Source organism: Muntiacus reevesi, chromosome 10 (assembly GCF_963930625.1).
Source record: "Muntiacus reevesi chromosome 10, mMunRee1.1, whole genome shotgun sequence".
NCBI lineage: Eukaryota > Metazoa > Chordata > Mammalia > Artiodactyla > Cervidae > Muntiacus > Muntiacus reevesi.
This window is the reverse complement of record NC_089258.1, coordinates 50686389-50705492: the sequence shown is the minus strand read 5'-3', so window position 1 is coordinate 50705492 and position 19104 is coordinate 50686389. Positions and strand designations below refer to the sequence as shown.

At 40.4% G+C, this 19104-nt stretch overlaps 1 protein-coding gene across 7 annotated transcripts in view; it reads right to left on the bottom strand.

The window, feature by feature from the left end:
• Positions 1–19104, bottom strand: part of NEIL3 (nei like DNA glycosylase 3) — a 347249-nt gene that overhangs the window by 49694 nt on the left and 278451 nt on the right. Inside the window, exon 1 of one of the 7 annotated variants that reach the window (XM_065946468.1) lies at positions 1742–1959. The exons of the other annotated variants lie outside the window; for them this stretch is intronic. Within the exon in view, the coding sequence (XP_065802540.1) occupies positions 1742–1897 (156 nt within the window). The 5' untranslated portion in view covers positions 1898–1959. Of the gene's footprint in view, positions 1–1741; positions 1960–19104 lie in introns of those variants that run through there. 7 annotated transcript variants of the gene reach the window in all.

The window sequence follows — 19104 nt, the reverse complement described above, 5'->3', positions numbered from 1 at the left end:
AAAGTGTCACTGGATCTTAACACCCTTCAAAGACCCCCATTATTACAGAATGAGTAAAGTCCCTACAAAGTTCTGCAAAGATTCCCAGGATCTGACTTCGACCAGCAATCTCAATTTTGTCTTATTTCAAACCACGTTCCCTGTATCTCATCATCCCCTTTCCAGCCAAACCAGATTTCTTTCAATCTCTCTTCCTTTGCTATTGCCTGCAGTGTTCCACCTGCCAACCTTCAGTTCAGATCTAGGTATCTCCTCACCCTTCACACCTCAGCCTAATTGTTACTGTCTCAGCAAAGCCATCCCTGAACTTCCTGTAAGTTCTCATGGAACCATGTATCTTTACGTTAGAGAATTTATCAACTTATATTTCTTTCTGTTCTTACCTAATGAATGTCTATGTATCTTCCCAACTAAAGAATAGCCCCCACAAACGGGAAGTGTTAAGTTTCTGTTACCCAGGTTCCTTGAGTATTCAAAATTCTGTTGAATGAGTAATTTTTCTAAACATTAATACTCTTAAGAGACTACTCAGGATTCATCTCTGTGGTATCCTGAAATGATTCTGAAAGAAACACTATAATAAAAGAATAGGTTCAGCATACTAACTGACATATAGTCAAAATAAATAAAACACAAGGGCAGTTGGAAGGAGATGCAAAAATTATTCTCTGTCCAAGTTTGAAAATGTATTTACTCAGACTGAGAACTTCATTTCTTTCAAGTTATAAGCATAAGCTAATTTCATAGCAAGCAACTTTTTCTTCCAGGACCAAAGGCTATGATGAAGCTTTGCAGGAGAAATTGAAGTACAGCGCAATAATGCATGCATTCATGAAATACAATCATTCATACATCTGAAGGGCTTTTAAGGCACGAGGTTTAATCAGAATATTTTCAGTACAAGTTTTAAGTTCTTGCCAAATGAAAATCACACCATCTGCAATGCATGTCTGAGTGGCAAGAAGCTGTGCTACAACTTCCTTTAAAAAGAAATAAATTCACTTAAGGGAACCAAAATGGTTCTGCCCCTTCATTAGATGACAATATTGAGTTGAGTGGACAGGGTGGTGCTAAATCTTCTGTGTGAAATTTTAGGATTATGTATTACTTGTAATACATTTTCAGTTGCAGAATACTAGGCAGGCGAGAAGCTAGAATTTTATCCTACAAACTTACTGTCTTTAAAATGTGAAAAACAAAAAAAATTAAAAAAAAAAAAACAGAGGTTGCAGACATCTGATAATATTAACAGCAGATACTATCTGATAATATTAACAGCAGAAAATGCGGCTATGGACAGAAGGAAACCACCTCTTGCTGGGTTGTAAAGAAGCTAAGCAAGGTGGCATGGAATAAAACACCTTCCATCAAGTCCCACCTGGGCATCTCCAAGGCGGCCTTAACTCAGCGGTCCAGCAACCAACCCTCAACCACGCAGGCGCACTACTAGGGCATTCTCCCTCAGGCGAGGTCAAGGTACGTGTTAGGAAAGGCGAGGCCCCAGGAAGCCTTGTGAAGAAGGAAATGGCACCCACTCCAGTATTCTTGCCTGAGGACTCCCGTCGACAGGGGAGCCTGGTGGGTTGCCGTCCACGGGGTCGCACTGAGTCGGACACGACTGAAGTGACTTAGCAGCAGGAAGCCTTGACCAGAGCTAAGGCACTTTGGACCCTGGAAACCCGATGGGCTTTTTGTTCTGTCTCCCATGCTGGTCCCCTAGTGAGACACGGACGCTGCTCACCTGTGAGGAGCCCACAGGCCCTGAGGCGGCGGGCGACGAGCCGGACCCCCCCAGGCCCTGCAGCTCGCGGCCCCGCACGTCAGTCACCGCCTGGCCCGGGCGCACGCGCGCCCGAATCTTCTCTCCATTTAGAGTACAACCGGGGCCTTCCACCATCGCCTGGGTCCGCGCTGAGCCCCACTAAGCTGCAAAGCCAGCCGAGAAAACTGCCGCGTAAGTTCACCTCAGCGCAGGCACTTAGCTCCTCCGAGAAGTTCAAATCTCGCGCGCTCCTGGCCCCGCCCCGGCCCCGCCCCGCCAGCGCCCCCCACCCCCTCGCGGACCCGGCTTCTCGGCGCAGGCGCAGTGGCCCAGCCTCCGGGCCCGGACGCGGGGCTGCAATAGAAAGGAGTGAATTGCTGCTCACTCACCACCCTCCCCTGGGGGCTGAACTGTATATCCTCAGAAGCTCCAATTTTGTATTCTTTGCTTTGAGGTTTTGCCCTTGTCCTTGAGCTGCACGGTACGCGCACGTTTTGTGACCTGATCCTCTTATTCTTCCCCAAGTCCGAGGTGGCCTGGCAAGCCTCAGGTTTCTGCAGGCCCTCCTCAGACTTGGATGGGCGCAGAGGGACTCAGGGGAAGGTTTTTACAATAAGCAGCTTTTACTTTTCTCCTATAGGTTTAGCATGTCTTAGAAAACATGGCCTAATATGCCAAGTTTATCTTAGTGTCTATGTTAAAATCCTCTTCATATTTTTGATACCTGAGCTAAGCAAGATTCTACAAAAATTCATGCAAATATTCTGTTCTGGGATGTCCGAGATGAGCACCATTTGAAATTGCTTTGTGAAAAGGTAGGGATCTATATAAATTTGAGGCAATGCATAGTATTTTGAATTTACACAGTGTTGCACACATGAAAGTATATGACTCCATACAACTTTTTATATAATGAAAAACCTAATCCTTTTTGAAAATTAAAATATAGCACATTAAAACACAACATGAATTTATCAATAATTTAGTAAGCATATCACCGCTGTCGTTAAACCAGAAGAATATATACACTAAAGATTTAAATTAAAAAATTGGAAGAGTAATGTCTTTCTCTCTCTAGGGAGAAATTAGTCATCAAAAGTTAGCTGAATCAGGCTCAGGATTCTTTGTATTTCCTTACTTAATTATTGTTTATGCTCCTAGGTCAGGTTACAAAATAGTCAAGGAAGAATCCTATTCCCTAACAACCCAAATTCAGTCATGAATTCTGCCCTTTGATGGAAGACAGTCTTCATATGCCCATGCTCAGGGGCGGCACCCAAACTCAGGGGCCAGAGCCCAGAGGAGCTATCCCATGTCCAAGGTAAGGAGCAGCAGCTGTGCTTTGCTGGAGCTGAATGAAGAGATACCCCACGTTCAAGGTAAGAGAAACTCAAGTAAGATGGTAGGCGCTGAGAGAGGGCATCAGAGGGCTGACAGTCTGAAACCACAATCACAAACAACTAGCCAATCTGATCACACAGACCACAGGTTGTGTGGTCAATGAAACTAAGCCATGCTGTCTAGGGCCACCCTAGACTGACGGGTCATGGTGGAGAGGTCTGACAGAATGTGGTCCACTGGAGAAGGGAATGCCAAACCACTTCAGTATTCTTGCCTTGAGAACCTGATGAGCAGTATGAGAAGGCAAAATGATAGGATACTAATAGAGAAACTCCCCAGGTTGGTAGGTGCCCAATATGCTACTGGAGATCAGTGGAGAAATAACTCCAGAAAGAATGAAGGGATGGAGCCAAAGCAAAAACAACACCCAGTTGTAGATGGGACTGGTGATAGAAGCAAGGTCTGATGCTGTAAAGAGCAATATTGCTTAGGAACCAGGAATGTTAGGTCCATGAATCAAGGCAAATTGGAAGTGGTCAAACAGGAGATGGCAAGAGTGAATGTCAACATGCTAGGAATCAGCGAACTAAAATGAACTGGTGAAAGAATCTGAAAAACACCATGAAATTCCCTGGCCTGTGTAAATTTTCCACTTGCGCAGAATTTTCCGTTTGCAGAATAAGGATAGAGAAATGTAAACGGAACGTCTGTAGGTTTCCCAATAAATGCACAAACAAGCCTGCTGTTTTCCGGAACGAACTGACGTCAAGCACCTGTACTCACAGATAAGATAACCCCATATGATACACATTATGTTACTTTTATGTTACTCATTCACTGTACTGAATGTGCTGACAATGTGATTTCTGCCCATAAAAGTCAGCTTACACTGCTATACGGTGCGACTCTGCCTCCGAGGAGACTAGAGTCGCCCGGCTTGTGCAAACCGACAATAAAGCCTCTTGCATATTGCATCTGCTGGACTGTTTATTGAGTCGCGGGAGCTCCTCTCCAGAACAGAGACCTGACGTTTGGGTCTTACACTGGAATGTGGGAATTTAACTCAGATGACAATTATATCTACTACTGTGGGCAGGAATCCCTTAGAAGAAATGGAGTAGCCATCACAGCCAACAAAAGAGTCCAAAAGGCAGTACTTGGATGCAATCTCAAAAACAACAGAATGATCTCTGTTCGTTTCCAAGGCAAACCATTCAATATCACAGTAATCCAAGTCTATGCCCCAACAAGTATGGCTGAAGAAACTGAAGTTGAAAGGTTCTATGAAGACCTACAAGACCTTTTAGAACTAACACCCAAAAAAGATGTCCTTTTCATTATAGGGGACTGGAGTGCAAAAGTAGGAAGTCAAGAAATACCTGGAGTAACAGGTAAATTTGGCCTTGGAGTATGGAATGAACCTAGGCAAAGGCTAATAGAGTTTTGCCAAGAGAACGCACTGGTCATAGCAAACACCCTCTTCCAACAACACAGGAGAAGACTCTACACATGGACATCACCAGATGGTCGACACCAAAATCAGATTGATTATATTCTTTGCAGTCAAAGATGGACAAGCTCTATACAGTCAGCGAAAACAAGACTGGGAGCTGACTGTGGTTCGGATCATGAACTCCTTATTGCCAAATTCAGACTTAAATTGAAAAAAGTGGGGAAAACCACTAGACTATTCAGGTATGACCTAAATCAAATCCCTTATGATTATACAGTGGAAGTGAGAAGTGGCTTTAAGGGACTAAACCTGATAGACAGAGTGCCTGATGTACTACAGACGGAGGTTTGTGACATTGTACAGGAGACAGGGATCAAGACTATCCCCAAGGAAAAGAAATGCAAAAAATCAAAATGGCTGTCTGAGGAAGCCTTACAAATAGCTGTGAAAAGAAGAGAAGCAAAACGCAAAGGAGAAAAGGAAAGTTATACCCATTATAATGCAGAGTTCCCAAGAATAGCAAGGAGAGATAAGAAAGCCTTCCTCAGCAATCAGTAGAAAGAAATAGAGGAAAACAATAGAATGGGAAAGACTAAAGATCTCTTCAAGAAAGTTAGAGATACCAAGGGAACATGTCATGCAAAGATGGGCTCAATAAAGGACAGAAACAGTATGGACCTAACAGAAGCCGAAGATATTAAGAAGAGGTGGCAAGAATACACAGAAGAACTGTACAAAAAAGATCTTCATGACCCAGATAATCACGATGGTGTGATCACTCTCCTAGAGCCAGACATTCTGGAACATGAAGTCAAGTGGGCCTTAGGAAGTATCACTATGAACAAAGCTAGTGGAGGTGATCAAATTCCAGTTGAGCTATTTCAAATCCTGAAAGACGATGCTGTGAAAGTGCTGCACTCAATATGCCAGCAAATTTGGAAAACGCAGCAGTGGCCCCAGGACTGGAAAAGTTCAGTTTTCATTCCAATCCCAAAGAAAGGCAGTGCCAAAGAATGCTCAAACTACTGCACAATTGCACTTATCTCACACTCTAGTAAAGTAATGCTCAAAATTCTCCAAGCGAGGCTTCAGCAATACGTGAACTGAGAACTTCCAGATGTTCAAGCTGGTTTTAGAAAAGGCAGAGGAACCAGAGATCAGATTGCCAACATTCACTGGATCATCGAAAAAGCAAGAGAGTTCCAGGAAAACATCTACTTCTGCTTTATTGACTATGCCAAAGCCTTTGACTGTGTGGATCACAATAAACTGTGGAAAATTCTGAAGCAGATGGGAATACCAGACCACCTGACCTGCCTCTTGAGAAACCTATATCAGGTCAGGAAACAACAGTTAGAACTGGACATGGAACAACACACTGGTTCCAAATAGGAATAGGAGTACATCAAGGCTGTATATTGTCACCCTGCTTATTTAACTTATATGTAGAGTACATCATGAGAAATGCTGGGCTGGAGGAAGCACAAGCTGGAATCAAGATGGCCAGGAGAAACATCAATAATCTCAGATATGAAGATGACACCACCCTTATGGCAGAAAGTGAAGAGGAACTAAAGAAGCTCTTGATAAAAGTGAAAGAGGAGAGTGAAAAAGTTGGCTTAAAGCTCAACATTCGGAAAACTTAAGATCATGGCATCTGGTCCCATCACTTCATGGCAGATGGATGGGGAAACAGTGGCTAACTTTATTTTGGGGGGCTCCAAAATCACTGCAGATGGTGACTGCAGCCATGAAATTAAAAGATGCTTACTCCTTGGAAGGAAAGTTATGAGCAACCTAGACAGCATATTAAAAAGCAGAGACATTACTTTGCCATCAAAGTTCTGTCTAGTCAAAGCTATGATTTTTCCAATAGTCATGTATGGATGTGAGAGTTGGACTATAAAGAAAGCTGACCACTGAAGAATAGATGCTTTAGAACTGTGGTTCTGGAGAAGACTCCTGAGAGTCCCTTGGACAGAAGGAGATCCATCCAGTCCATCCTAAAGGAAATCAATTCTGGGTGTTCTTTGAAAGGACTGATGTTAAAGCTGAAACTCCAGTATTTTGGCCACCTGGTACGAAGAGCTGACTCTTTTTAAAAGACCCTGATGTTGGGAAAGATTGAAGGCAGGAGGAGAAGGGGACGACAGAGGATGAGATGGTTAGATGGCATCACCGACTCAATGGACATGAGTTTGGGTAAACCCTGGGAGTTGGTGATGGACAGGGAGCCTGGTGTGCTGCAGTTCATGGGATCGCAAAGAATCGGTCCTGACTGAACGACAGAACTGATCCTGAGTCTTCATACAATTATTCATGTTTCCCTTTTTAGTAATTATTATTTTTTTTGCTACCTAACAAATTATTTCATTCATTATATCAAAGTTTTGCAGGTCAAGAATTTGCAGGGGTTGGGCTGAGTGGTTCTAGATCAGTGCTTGTCAAGAAGTTTCAGTTTAAAGGCCTGATTGTAGCTAGAAGACCCATGTAAGAGATGGCTCTCTTTTACAGCTATTGGCAGGGGGCCTTGGTTTCTCATTTTATGGTTCTCCTCATGGGGGTGCTCAGCTGGTTTCCTGACATGGCAGGTAACATCCCAGAGTGTGTGATCCAAGTGAGAAGGCAAGGAAAAAGCTGTAATGGCCTTACTCCTTGTCTCTGCAGTGTCCCACCCACACCCTCACTACTGTTCATTAGAATCCAGTCATTCTGAACAGCCCACAGAGGGTAAGCGAGGGGAATTAAGCTTTATCCCTAGAAGCGAGGAGAATCAAATAACTTGTGAACATATTTTATAACCATCTCAATTTTCAGTCATCTGACTGATTTGTCATGGACTTATTCTCTTTAGCTGTTGTGTACTGGTGCACATTTGGAGCAAATAAAATCTTTAATTAGAATTAGGTTTACCATCCTCCAGAGAGCTGAGTTAATAGCTGGGGAGTAACACTGAAGACATTGTGAGATGTCACTAACGTGCCCCTCGAGGCTGAGATAGATTTTGTTTCGCTGTGACTAGCCTTTGAATCTTTGGATATTTCTCTGTTATCCCTCCTTACTTGCAATTAGGAGCAAATTTGCATGCCCTGTGCATCTGCAGTGTTTAAAGAGTCATGTCACCATTGCAAGTAAACCTACTCTGCTTTAGACTCTATTTCTTCTTAAGCATTATTTATTACTTGATGACATTATAAAAGTCATTCATTTTCTCTAAACGAACTTTTTTCTTATGTAAAATAAAACATACATTTCTTTAAACCTCCACATGATGTTTTTTGCTTTAATTCACAAATAAGGTAAGATACAGGAAAGCACTTCAAAAACTGTAAAACACCACAAATTCAAGGAATTAGGATAAATTCTATTTGCTGTTCTCTGTTTCTTGGCTCATGCTGTAATTCTCACGTTTTCTTAACCTCGTCTTCATTCCAGTTTCCTGAAATTCTCCCAATCTTAAGTCCTAGCTGAATGCATATCCTCTAAGAAACTTTACAGATACATTTTACAAATGTAGGAACTGAGGCTCAGAGAGCTTATGTAACATGCTCAAGGTTATAGACTTGGGATTCAACCAGGCCAGCCAAGGTCTTAGCCAAATGTTGTCAGCAACATCACTTATATGACACTACCCACAATCAAATATATTTAGCAACAACTTATGACATGGTGGTTTAGAGGAAAAATACATCTTAGTCAGCCTCATATGGAAATTAAAGACAATCTCAAAAGCTTCCTTTAGCTTATATGCTGTTGTTGTTTGGTCAGTAAGTGGTGTCCAACTCTTTCGCAACCCAATGGACTGTAGCCCACCAGACTCCTCCATCCATGGGATTTCCCAGGCAAGAATACTGGAGTGGGCTGCCATTTCCTCCTCCAGGGGATCTTCCCGACCAAAGGATCAAAGCCACATCTCTTATGGCTCCTGCATTGGCAGGCGGATTCTTTACCACTGAGCCACCTTTAGCATATTAAGCTTTGACATGTTTTGTGTAATGAAACTTTGTTTTTACTCTGCTCCTTACAATGTCTGTGGACAGATTTTTAGCTTGAGTGATAAAAATGTAGTATGGGGGAAATTTCTTTTAATTTCTGTTTTACATAAGGTACCTGAACATATTTAACAAGTAGAGAGAACAGCCATCCTCTCTGAACACACTCTTCATTTGAGCTCTGAATAGAGGAAATAGTCATTAGTGAACATCACATGCAGGTGTTTTCAGTGATATTTACTGAAGAGTCTCCAGTTTCTACCCATTAAGAGAAACTTTTAATGTTAGGCTGTAAGAAGCAGCATAAAATGCATAGCAACAGAAACCATTTTTGACATGTCTATTATTTGAAGCAAAAACCAAATGCTGAGACTTTGCAAAGCAGCAGATCTTGTTTCATTGTGAAGGCTGCAAGTGCCAGGTGACAGTTTTCTTCTTGCAAAGTCAAAATCTAAATTGCAGAACCAACCATGGTCTCCGAGGTGGGCCACAAAACTGCTCTGACACATCTGACCTTTTCACAATGCTGTGAAGCCTAGGATTGGGCACTTTAATTTTGCCAGGCTCTCCATGAGAAGGATTTTTCTAATTTATTTCTTAATTTAAGCATATTTAGTAAGTGAAGGTAGTTTCTGAGCATGAACTTAATTTGGGACAAACAATAACTAAGCAGTTTATAAGCACGAAACAGCACACATACTCTCTTTGTAAGGGGTTCTTTCTATGAGAAAGGGTAGGAGAATGAATTTATTTTCTGTTCTGGGATAGAAAAGTGTATTATTTTTGTAAATATCTTGAAGCAACATTCCTCATCTGTTTCAGATACTGGAGAGCATGCTCAATTTGAGGCATGAAAGCCACCATTTCCTCATTCCTTCGAAAAGCAGTGAAATTATTGGGCCCCGAATTTGTTGCAGGAAGACAGCTAGATCCATGGAAACAGACAGAAGTCAGAAATCTAGACAGCTCACCAATCAGGGCAGAAAGAAGAGGAAATAAACACCCACATGCAGATACAGGTAACCTCAGGTGCTCAGCAGACGCAGGGAGGAGACCTCGGTCCCAGACATCTCAGCTAAACTCTGAGGACACACAAGTACGAGTTCTCTGCATAAAGAAAAAGGAAACGGAATTTCAGGCAGACGGGGGAAGCATATTTACAATGCCAGGAGGTATGGGAGAATCTCATATCTGGGGAACTACAAGAATATCTGAAGGACAAGTGGACAGGGAGTTGGGGCAGACGGGGCCAGGAGAAGTCAGAGAAGCCAGGTTACGGAAAATTGGATGATATGCTAAGTATGAGGGGTTCTTTCTATGACAGAGGTAGGAGATTCTGTTGAAAGGAATAGGGGGACAAACAGGATTCTGTGCGGCAGATTAACAGGTTTAGATCTGCTTTATTAAGTGATCCCCAGAAGGGCATGAAGCAGTGGGTCTTGATCCATAACATCTGGTCACAACCAGGGGGAAGAGATAGTTTTAGGGTCTAATGGGTCCAGGGAAAAGATGCTACTAAATATCCTATAAGGTTCAGGACAAACCACCAAAACAAATGATTAATTATCCATTCGAAAGCGCTAATTGTGCCAAGGTTGAGAAAGCCCGGGGTGTGGAGAGAGGGCTGAATAATACTCCCCCCACCAATACATTCATGATCTGATCCATGGAATTTGTGAACACATTCCTTAAATGTGAACAAGTTTCCTTAAATGGCAAAAGGGATTTGACAGCTGTGATTAAATTAAAGAGTGTGATATAAGGAGATGATCCTGAATTATCTGAGTGCGCCCAACGTAATCATGAGGGTCTGATAAGAGGAGGCATGAGAGTCAAAAACAGAAAAGGTAGTGTGAGGACAGATGCAGTCAATGAAGGAGACGTGATGACACCGTTGAAGACGGAGCAGGGAGCCAAGCGCCAAGGAACACAGGTGAACCTGCAGAAGGAGCCAGCCCTGCTGACACCCTGACTCCTGGCCAGGGAGACTGATTCTGAACTCTAACCTTCAGAACAGTTAGAGAATACACATGTGTCATTCTAAGCCCCTAAACATGTACTACTTGTAGCAGCAACAGGAAATTAATATGTCTGTCTTGGAGACTAGGGCAGATGGGACGTGAATCTTGAGGCAGAATAAACACTAAGGAGGAGGGGTCAATTTTGCCGGCACTCATCTGAGCCCTGGGGATACAACAGCGATCAGGGCAGAGAAAAATTTCTGTTCTCTTGAAACATACAGTGTTTTCCTTTCTTTTATTTATCTATGAGTTCTTATTGTATTCCAGGAAGTAATGCCCGTATCATGTTGAAACTGCATTTCCCAATTCATCATACATCGACTTTCTATCTTCAGTCTTATTTTGTATTTATTTGAACTTATCAGTATTTTACATTATAATTTGTACCCCTAAGTCCAAGGTATTTTAATGTCATAAAAATATCTCCCCACATTTTTTCTATTAACATTGTTTATAGTTTTATTATGATAGATTGGTTGTTATTCACAGTTACCCATTCACTCCTTCATATCACGGTTATTAACCCATTCCTGTCGTGTGTCCCTGTAAAGGAATGCACTTCACCACACCATGGACAGGACCAACCATTGGACCACCTTTGGCTGACCGAATGCATATTCTCTTATCTGATCCTAAACTTGCAAGTAAGAAATAAAATGTCTATTGTCAGAAGCCAGTGAGACTTTAGGTTGGCTTGTCATGCAGCATGCCCTGGATAAATTTATGTTTACATTTAGGCCTCTTACCTGTGATGCCTTCAGGCTTTCCCCATGACTTATCAGTAAAGAATCCCCCTGCAATGCAGGAGCAACAGGAGACGAGGGTTCCATCCCTGGGCTGGGAAGACCCCTGGAGGAGGGCATGGCAATCCCCTCCAGTATTCTTGCCTGGAGAATCCCATGGACAGAGGAGGCTGGCGGGCTACAGTCCACAGGGTCGCAAACAGCTGCACATGACTGAAGCGACTTAGCACACGCACATCTGTGATGCCATCATTGTTATATGCACTTATCCTTCATATATAATTCTGCTTGGTCTCTCTATTCTGCTTCATTGATCTATCTGTTCCTATACCAGTTCTACACTGTTTCTTAGAACTGAGATATTATTATATGTCTTAATATCTCATGAGTTCCTACTTGTCTTCCTTCTTAAAATTATATTAGCTTTGTATGAATGTGTAAACTTTATTATATTTAAAATCAGTTTCATATTCTCCTGAAAATTCAACTGAGATATTGATTATATTGCTACTGCTGCTAAGTCGCTTCAGTCGTGTCCAACTCTGTGCGACCCCATAGACGGCAGCCCACCAGGCTCCCCCGTCCCTGGGATTCTCCAGGCAAGGACACTGGAGTGAGTTGCCACTTCCTCCTCCAATGCATGAAAGTGAAAAGTGAAAGTGAAGTTGCTCAGTCGTGTCCGACTCCTGGCGACCCCATGGACTGCAGCCTGCCAGGCTTCTCCGTCCATGGGATTCTCCAGCCAAGAGTACTGGAGTGGGGTGCCATTGCCTTCTCTGATTGATTATACACACACACACACACACACACTGAGTTTTAGATAAACTTGGGAAACCATTAATAGCTTTAAAAATGTCAACATGCCTTATTTTATAAAGGTCTCATTTGATTAATTTTAGAAATCCTGTAAGTTTCTCTGAGAAGATGTGCTTTCCTTATTGGTCTAATTCCTAAGATTTCATATTTTGGGTTGATTTTTTTTTTTTTGGGGGGGTTGATATTTTAAGTAGAATATTATCTTCTATTTTTAGTTAGTTTTTACTGTTAAAGTGATAGACTCCAATGTAAATTATGTACACTCGATTGAGGAAGAGAGGAAAATATTAGCACATCTGTAAATGTTTATTTTATTTTAACATTTTAATTTTTAGGTAAAGTAACTAATGTATTAACATATTAGTTCTATAATAATAATAGCTAATTTTTATAAGACACCAACTTTGTGCAATCCAAATGCTTTCCAAGTATTAATTCACTTAATCCTCACAATACCCTGAGAAGAAATTTTTTTCTTCTCATTTTATAGGCAAGAAAAATGAGGCAGAGTGGTTAAATAACTTGCTTAAGTTCACACAGGTGTGTGACCCCAAGGCAATCTTGCTTTCAATCTCTACACTATGTTGTTTGTAAAGTACATAACTGCAGTTTATAAATAAATATTGGGGTCATAGGCTCATAAAATGAGTTAGTTTCCTTTTTAAAGATAAGAATCATATGTTTTTTTAAAAGTTTTATTTATCAACTTTTAGAGAACCAATATTTTGACATGAGAAGTGTAGAAAAATGCTATTAATCTTTAACATTTACCTTATACCTGGCAATTTCACTTAACTCTTTTATTAGATACACTAATTTGTTCATTCTGTTGGGCTTTCTACATAATCTTATCAGTTACAAATAATGACAGTTTTATCTCTTCCTTTCCAATTCTTATCATTGTTAATTATTTTCTTTGTCTCATTGTGTTGGCTAGGGCCTTCAGTACTATACTGAATGCTAGTGGTGATAAAAGATATCTTTGCTTTATTGCATCCAAAATTTCTTCAATAAACACTATTTAACTGAACCTTTTAAATGAATACATTTATTAAGTTAAAGACATCATATTTGCTTCCAGTTTTCTTAGTTTTTTTTGCTTACCATTAAATAAGCATAAAATTTATTAAATATTTTTTCTTTATCTACTGAGGTGATAATATTTTTTTAGTCCACTGTCTTAATGAATTATACTGATAGAGTTTTGATCAGTAAACTGCTGTACCATTCCTGAGATGATTCCTACAAATTCACACTGTATTGTTCTTAATAGACAATATCTATTTGGCTAACATTTTATTTAGTATTTTCTTATCTGTGTTCAGAAGTGGACTATTTATTTCCCTGTTTCTTTTGTATTATCCTTATATAATTTTAATATCAAGATATTAAGCTCATAAAAGGACTTGTGCAATCTTTGTTTTTTCTGGAAAAGCTTTTATATGATAAAATTATCTGCTTTTTAAAGTTTCACTTAACCTCTAAAGGACCTTATTTCAACTAACTTCAAAGTATTTAGTTACCTAAGAGGAAAAAACGATACCAAAACTGTACTATGGCATTTTAATATTTAGTCAGGTAAATATTTTCTGCAATTCATCATAAGTGAGCTTTAAAGTTTCATAGTACAATTTTGAAATATGTGGTATTGGCAATTTTGGAAAAGATTAAGAACTTACGGCTCAGTTGGTAAAGAATCCGCCTGCAGCGCAGGAGACCCTGGTTCGATTCCTGGGTCAGGAAGATTCCCTGGGGAAGGGAAAGGCTACCCACGTATTCTGGCCTAGAGAAGTCCATGGACCATATAGTCCATGGAATTGCAAAGAGCTGGACACAACTGAGTGACTAACTTTCACTTTTCACTTTTCAAGAGCTAGCACTTTTGTATATTTGCTTCATGGTATTGTCATTCAGTTACCAACCATTTTCCAAGATAGTTTTCCCACAGTTCCTGTCAAATTACTTATGAAAAGAATTAAAATAACTATATCAATGTAAACTAAGTTTTACTGGGCAAACTAAAAGACAAAAAGGAATCAGTTCTCAGTTCTCACTAGATTTCTGGTGAAGACCACATTTGTTCTAGCGAGAAATTATATCATGGCTCTCCTTCTTCAGAAATGGGGCATTGCACAGTGAGTTACACTCAATGTTTTGTAATAACCTATAAGGTAAAAGAATCTGAAAAAAATGTATGTATGAGTGTGTGTGTGTGTGTGTGTGTGTATGTGTGAGTGTGTGTGTGTGTGTTTATGTGTGTGTGAGAGTGTCTGTGTGTATGTGTGAATATCTCTGACTGACTTTGTTGTACACCAGCAACTAACGCGACATTGTAAATCAACTGTACTTCAGATTTTTAAAAAGGAAAAGAATCATCATGTTGTACACTTGAAATACTAAAAATGTGGCGTTGCCACTTGAGGCACATGGAAGGGCAACAATATATTACCCGCTTTGACTGGGTCAGAATGTGGGGAAGGGTTAGGGAGGCACTCTTCTTAAGAAACAAAAGTTGAGAACAGAAATCTTAATAGCTTTCAGGTAGCAACCCAGGCAGGCACTTGGTCATTTTAGTCCAAAGATCAAAATTTTAAGAGGTTTGAAATCTTCCTACTTGCAGATTCATTGTTTTTATTTTAAATCCCTGCCAGTTTCACTTAATGAGTTACTGGAAAATTCTTAGGGCGTCAGCAGCCTGTGTGGTGTTTTAGGAAATGCAAGTCATTTGGAGAAGTGGAAGCAAAACAGAGAGGGAGGGGACAGCAGACAATAGGAGCAGAGATTAAGCAAAGTATTTCTGGCCATGACAGAGAAGAAAAGAACACCAGAAACACCAGAAACATAAAGGAGAAAAGAACCACTCTCCTGAAGCTGAGAACAGACCTGGAGCTGAAAGCAGATGTGCCTGGATCCTGTCATTATGCCATGCTATCTACTTTGTGGACATTCCTAGCTTTGGCTGGACAGCGCTGAGGCATGATCTGAAGTGAGGTAACATTGAAACTGATGGCTATGAAATGACAGCAACAGATGGACCTCGCTAGCATGAAGCAACCAAAGGTGTGTGCAGTTTACAGAAAAATACTCAATCCTGAGCTTGACAGACCATATAGAAGCAGGTTACATCATCAACTAAATGTCAGATATAAATATAGTGAGCTTGTTTAAGATGGTTTGGCATGCTCTAGCCTTCTTAATCTCATTTATCTACCTGGAGATAACTCATCAGCTCTATGTGTATCCACCTCTATCTACGTAATAGAACAAACAAAAGTCCCAAGAAGATGGTTTAGTCCAATCTATTGTATTTTGATGTTTTAATAAGAACACAATGGTCATAATAAAGTAAAATAGATTTATATTCCTAGCAGAACAAAGTTCCAGTTCAGCAGAAAAATATAAGATCACTTTTTCTCAAACATTTAGCACATGTAATTTTAATCAATGGCCCAAGTCAACAACAACAAAAAACTCAGTCTTAAGTAATTTGTATCTGTCTTGAAACTTACACAAAAAAAACTAAGAACAATATTTTCACATTGTTCATATCATGCAGACAGGGTTCAGAGTTTACCTGTTAAGCTTCAAGAAGGATTCTTTGACATTTCTGATCTCATTGTTATTGGCTTGGACCCAATTTGGACTAGTAATTAATTCACAATAGGCTTTATTTTCCATTATTAATGTCTTAGTCTTGAAAAGTTTATCAGATTCAAAGCTGTTAGATATCTAGAATTCTGCACTTTTTGCTTGTTAAATATTGACTCCAGGTTTTTTTTTTTTTTTTTTCTGTTCCATTATTTTCATTCATGAAGCAATTGGAAAATGCTAGGGGGTGTGTGTGCGCGTGTGTGTGGGTGTGTGCACATGCACACATGTGCACCTGTGCATGCACAGATACAAATTTCACAGTCTTTCAGGAATAAGCACTCAACTTCACAAAATATTCAAATTTAGGTTAGCAGAGCTGAGAAGCACTGCATTCCACTCATGTACTAACTCTCAACCTGGGCCTTCAGAGCCTTATCCTAAATGTGGACTGGAATTGGTATCTCTTTCAGAAGTAGGAGTTTGCATCAGTAGATACTTATGTGACAGCTTGATTGTTAACAGGTCGATTAATTCCCCAGCACAAGCGTGTAGGAAATTTCATCTGAGGTCCAGTGCTAATGCAAAAGGGATTACCCTGAGAATTCAGCACTCCCCGAAAGAAAAGGATTAAACGTGATGTCAGTTCAAGAGAGAAAAGGCCAAAGCAGTTATAGAAACACATTTGCTGAGGTCCCAGATAAGAAAATAATTTTGCACAAATTTCACCATGTAATGTCTTTCAAACTGTGTAAGAAGTCAAATTATTCTACAGAAGGGCAGTCAATAATCTTCCTCGGTATGGCCTGGGCTTAATATTTCATTTCAGAAAAAGAAGTGATATTTCAAAGAGAGAGAAAACCACTGTTTGGAGGACTTCTGATTACCAAAATGATGCAAAATGGGTGAAAGCCTACACTGAGTTCTTTACATAATAACATAGAAACTTTTGAAATTTACTTTTTATAGAAATGTTTCAAGAAGAGTAGAAAATGTGGAAGTGTAACTCTCAGGCCAAAGTTTGAACTTGGCTTCTGATAGAGCCATGTGTCTCTTAATGCATTTCTCTTTTGGGGTTAGTTAGGGATTAGGTTCCAGAGAAGGCAATGACACCCCACTCCAGTACTCTTGCCTGGAAAATCCCATGGACGGAGGAGCCTGGTGGGCTACAGTCCATGGGGTCGCGAAGAGTCGGACACGACTGAGCGACTTCACTTTCACTTTTTACTTTCATGCATTGAAGAAGGAAATGGCAACCCACTCCAGTGTTCTTGCCTGGAGAATCCCAGGGACAGAGGAGCCTGGTGGGCTGCCGTCTATGGGGTCGCACAGAGTCGGACACGACTGAAGCGACTTAGCAGCAGCAGCAGCAGGGATTAGGTTCACCTGCATGTAAACACAATTATGTTAACCAAATTAGGCTGTTCTTTCTTGTCCTTATATATAAAGTCTGGACATAGGCAGATGACACTGGTGCAGTAGCCTCATGATAGATAGCATCAACACCCTGGATTTATTTTGTCTTCTCGTTCTTTCATCTTTATGGTTACTGCATGGTCACAAGATACCACTAGTCTCCCTTCTGCATTCCAAGCAGGAAGAATGAGACATGAGGAGGAAGGGCTGACACCCATGCCGGAAAAATGAAACTACACAGCAATTCCTGGTTAGGTTTCAGTTCATCTCAGCGACAGAGCCATGTGCTGTGGGCAGCCTTTGCTGACCTAGAATCTGAAAAATGGTAGGGTTTGTTTGTTTGGGGTTTTGTTTGTTTGTTTGTTTTTTGGCTGCATTGCCAATAAAAGCTGAAAACAAGGGTTCTTTTAATAAAAACAAAGGAGAGAATGGGTTTTGGCTAGGCGAGCAGCGAGCTGAGACACACGCTGCTTCAAGATATTGACCAGGGTCCTTTCTGAGCTGGCGCCGCCATGACATTCTAACTGCTGTTGTGTATACTGTGCCCTCTTGCCCTTATTTTGCTGGATTAGAAGTAGGTTTTGTTCAACACAGCTTTGGTGCAGAGTGGATGTTCTCAGGGAAGAATGACATTCTATGAGTTTGTTGCTCGAGTACCTTCCTCCACAGGACTCCGAAACAACCAGCACAACACCACAACCACCCAACCACCCATCCATGCAGAAAGGCTAGGGAGGTATGTTAGACTGTCAACCTGGATACGAAATCAAAAGCAAACCTGACTTCATTCTTCATGTGGGGCGGCCTTGAGAGCTGAGACTTAAGGAATAAACTATGTTGATAACAAAAAACCCAAAGTAAACATTGGAAGAACAATAGGGCAAATCCAATGGAGATTTTAGTATCCCTTATCAGGTGCATATAACAAAATCTCCAAGATAAACTGTATGTTGGGAAGAAAACATACTCAATAAACTTGAAAGGCTTGACTTGTAAGGAAGTTAGCTGACAATAATAGACTTAAATTAGAAATCAATAACATATCCAGATAAACCTAGACATTTGGAAACTGAAGAGCTCCCTTCTAAATGTCAAAGAGGTCATAAAAATGTATGAAAAAAATCACAAAGAAAATGAAAACTTGATTTGAAAAAAATTATAATGAATATATAGCCTATGAAATTTCATGGGATGTTTCTTTTTGGGGGGGGAATGTTTCTAAAGCAGTACTTAAAGGAAAATTCTTAAATTAGGAAAGAAAAAAGACTTGAGATCACTCTAAGTTTCCATCATAAGAATCTAGAAAGAGACAAGGAATTTAAACCCAAAATACAAAAGGACAAAAATAATAGACATAAGAGTAGAGATCAATAAATATAAAGCAACCAATAAAGGAAATTAACAAAACTGAAAGTAAGTCCTCTGAAGATTAACAAACTATTTCTTTTGATAAAGACAAGAAAGTTAAAATGAAAACCGAAACTATTTCTTCCAGGAATACATGAAAGTTTGGCTTTTCCCAAATATTATAGATATTAAAGGAATAATAAGGAAATATTATGAACAAGTATGTGTGTGCTCAGTTCTGTCCGACTCTGTGACCTTGTGGACTGTAGCCCGCCAGGCTCCTCTGTCCATGAGGTTTTTCAGGCAAGAATACTGGAGTGAGTTGCCATTTCCTCTTTCAGGGGCTCTTCCTGACCCAGGAATCAAACCTGTGTCTTTTGTATCTCCAGCACTGGCAGGCAGATTCTTTACCACTGTGTCTGCTGAGAAGCCCATATGAACAAGTATATGGCAACGTACATGACAATTTAGATGAGGTGAACAAATCCCTTATAAAACAAGTTACCAAAACTGACAAAATAAAAAAATCTGTGTAGTCACTTAAAAATGGAATTGAATCTATCCTCAGGATTTCCCCACAAGTAAAACTGGAGTCTCAAATGGCTTCAGTGGTGAATTCAAATCA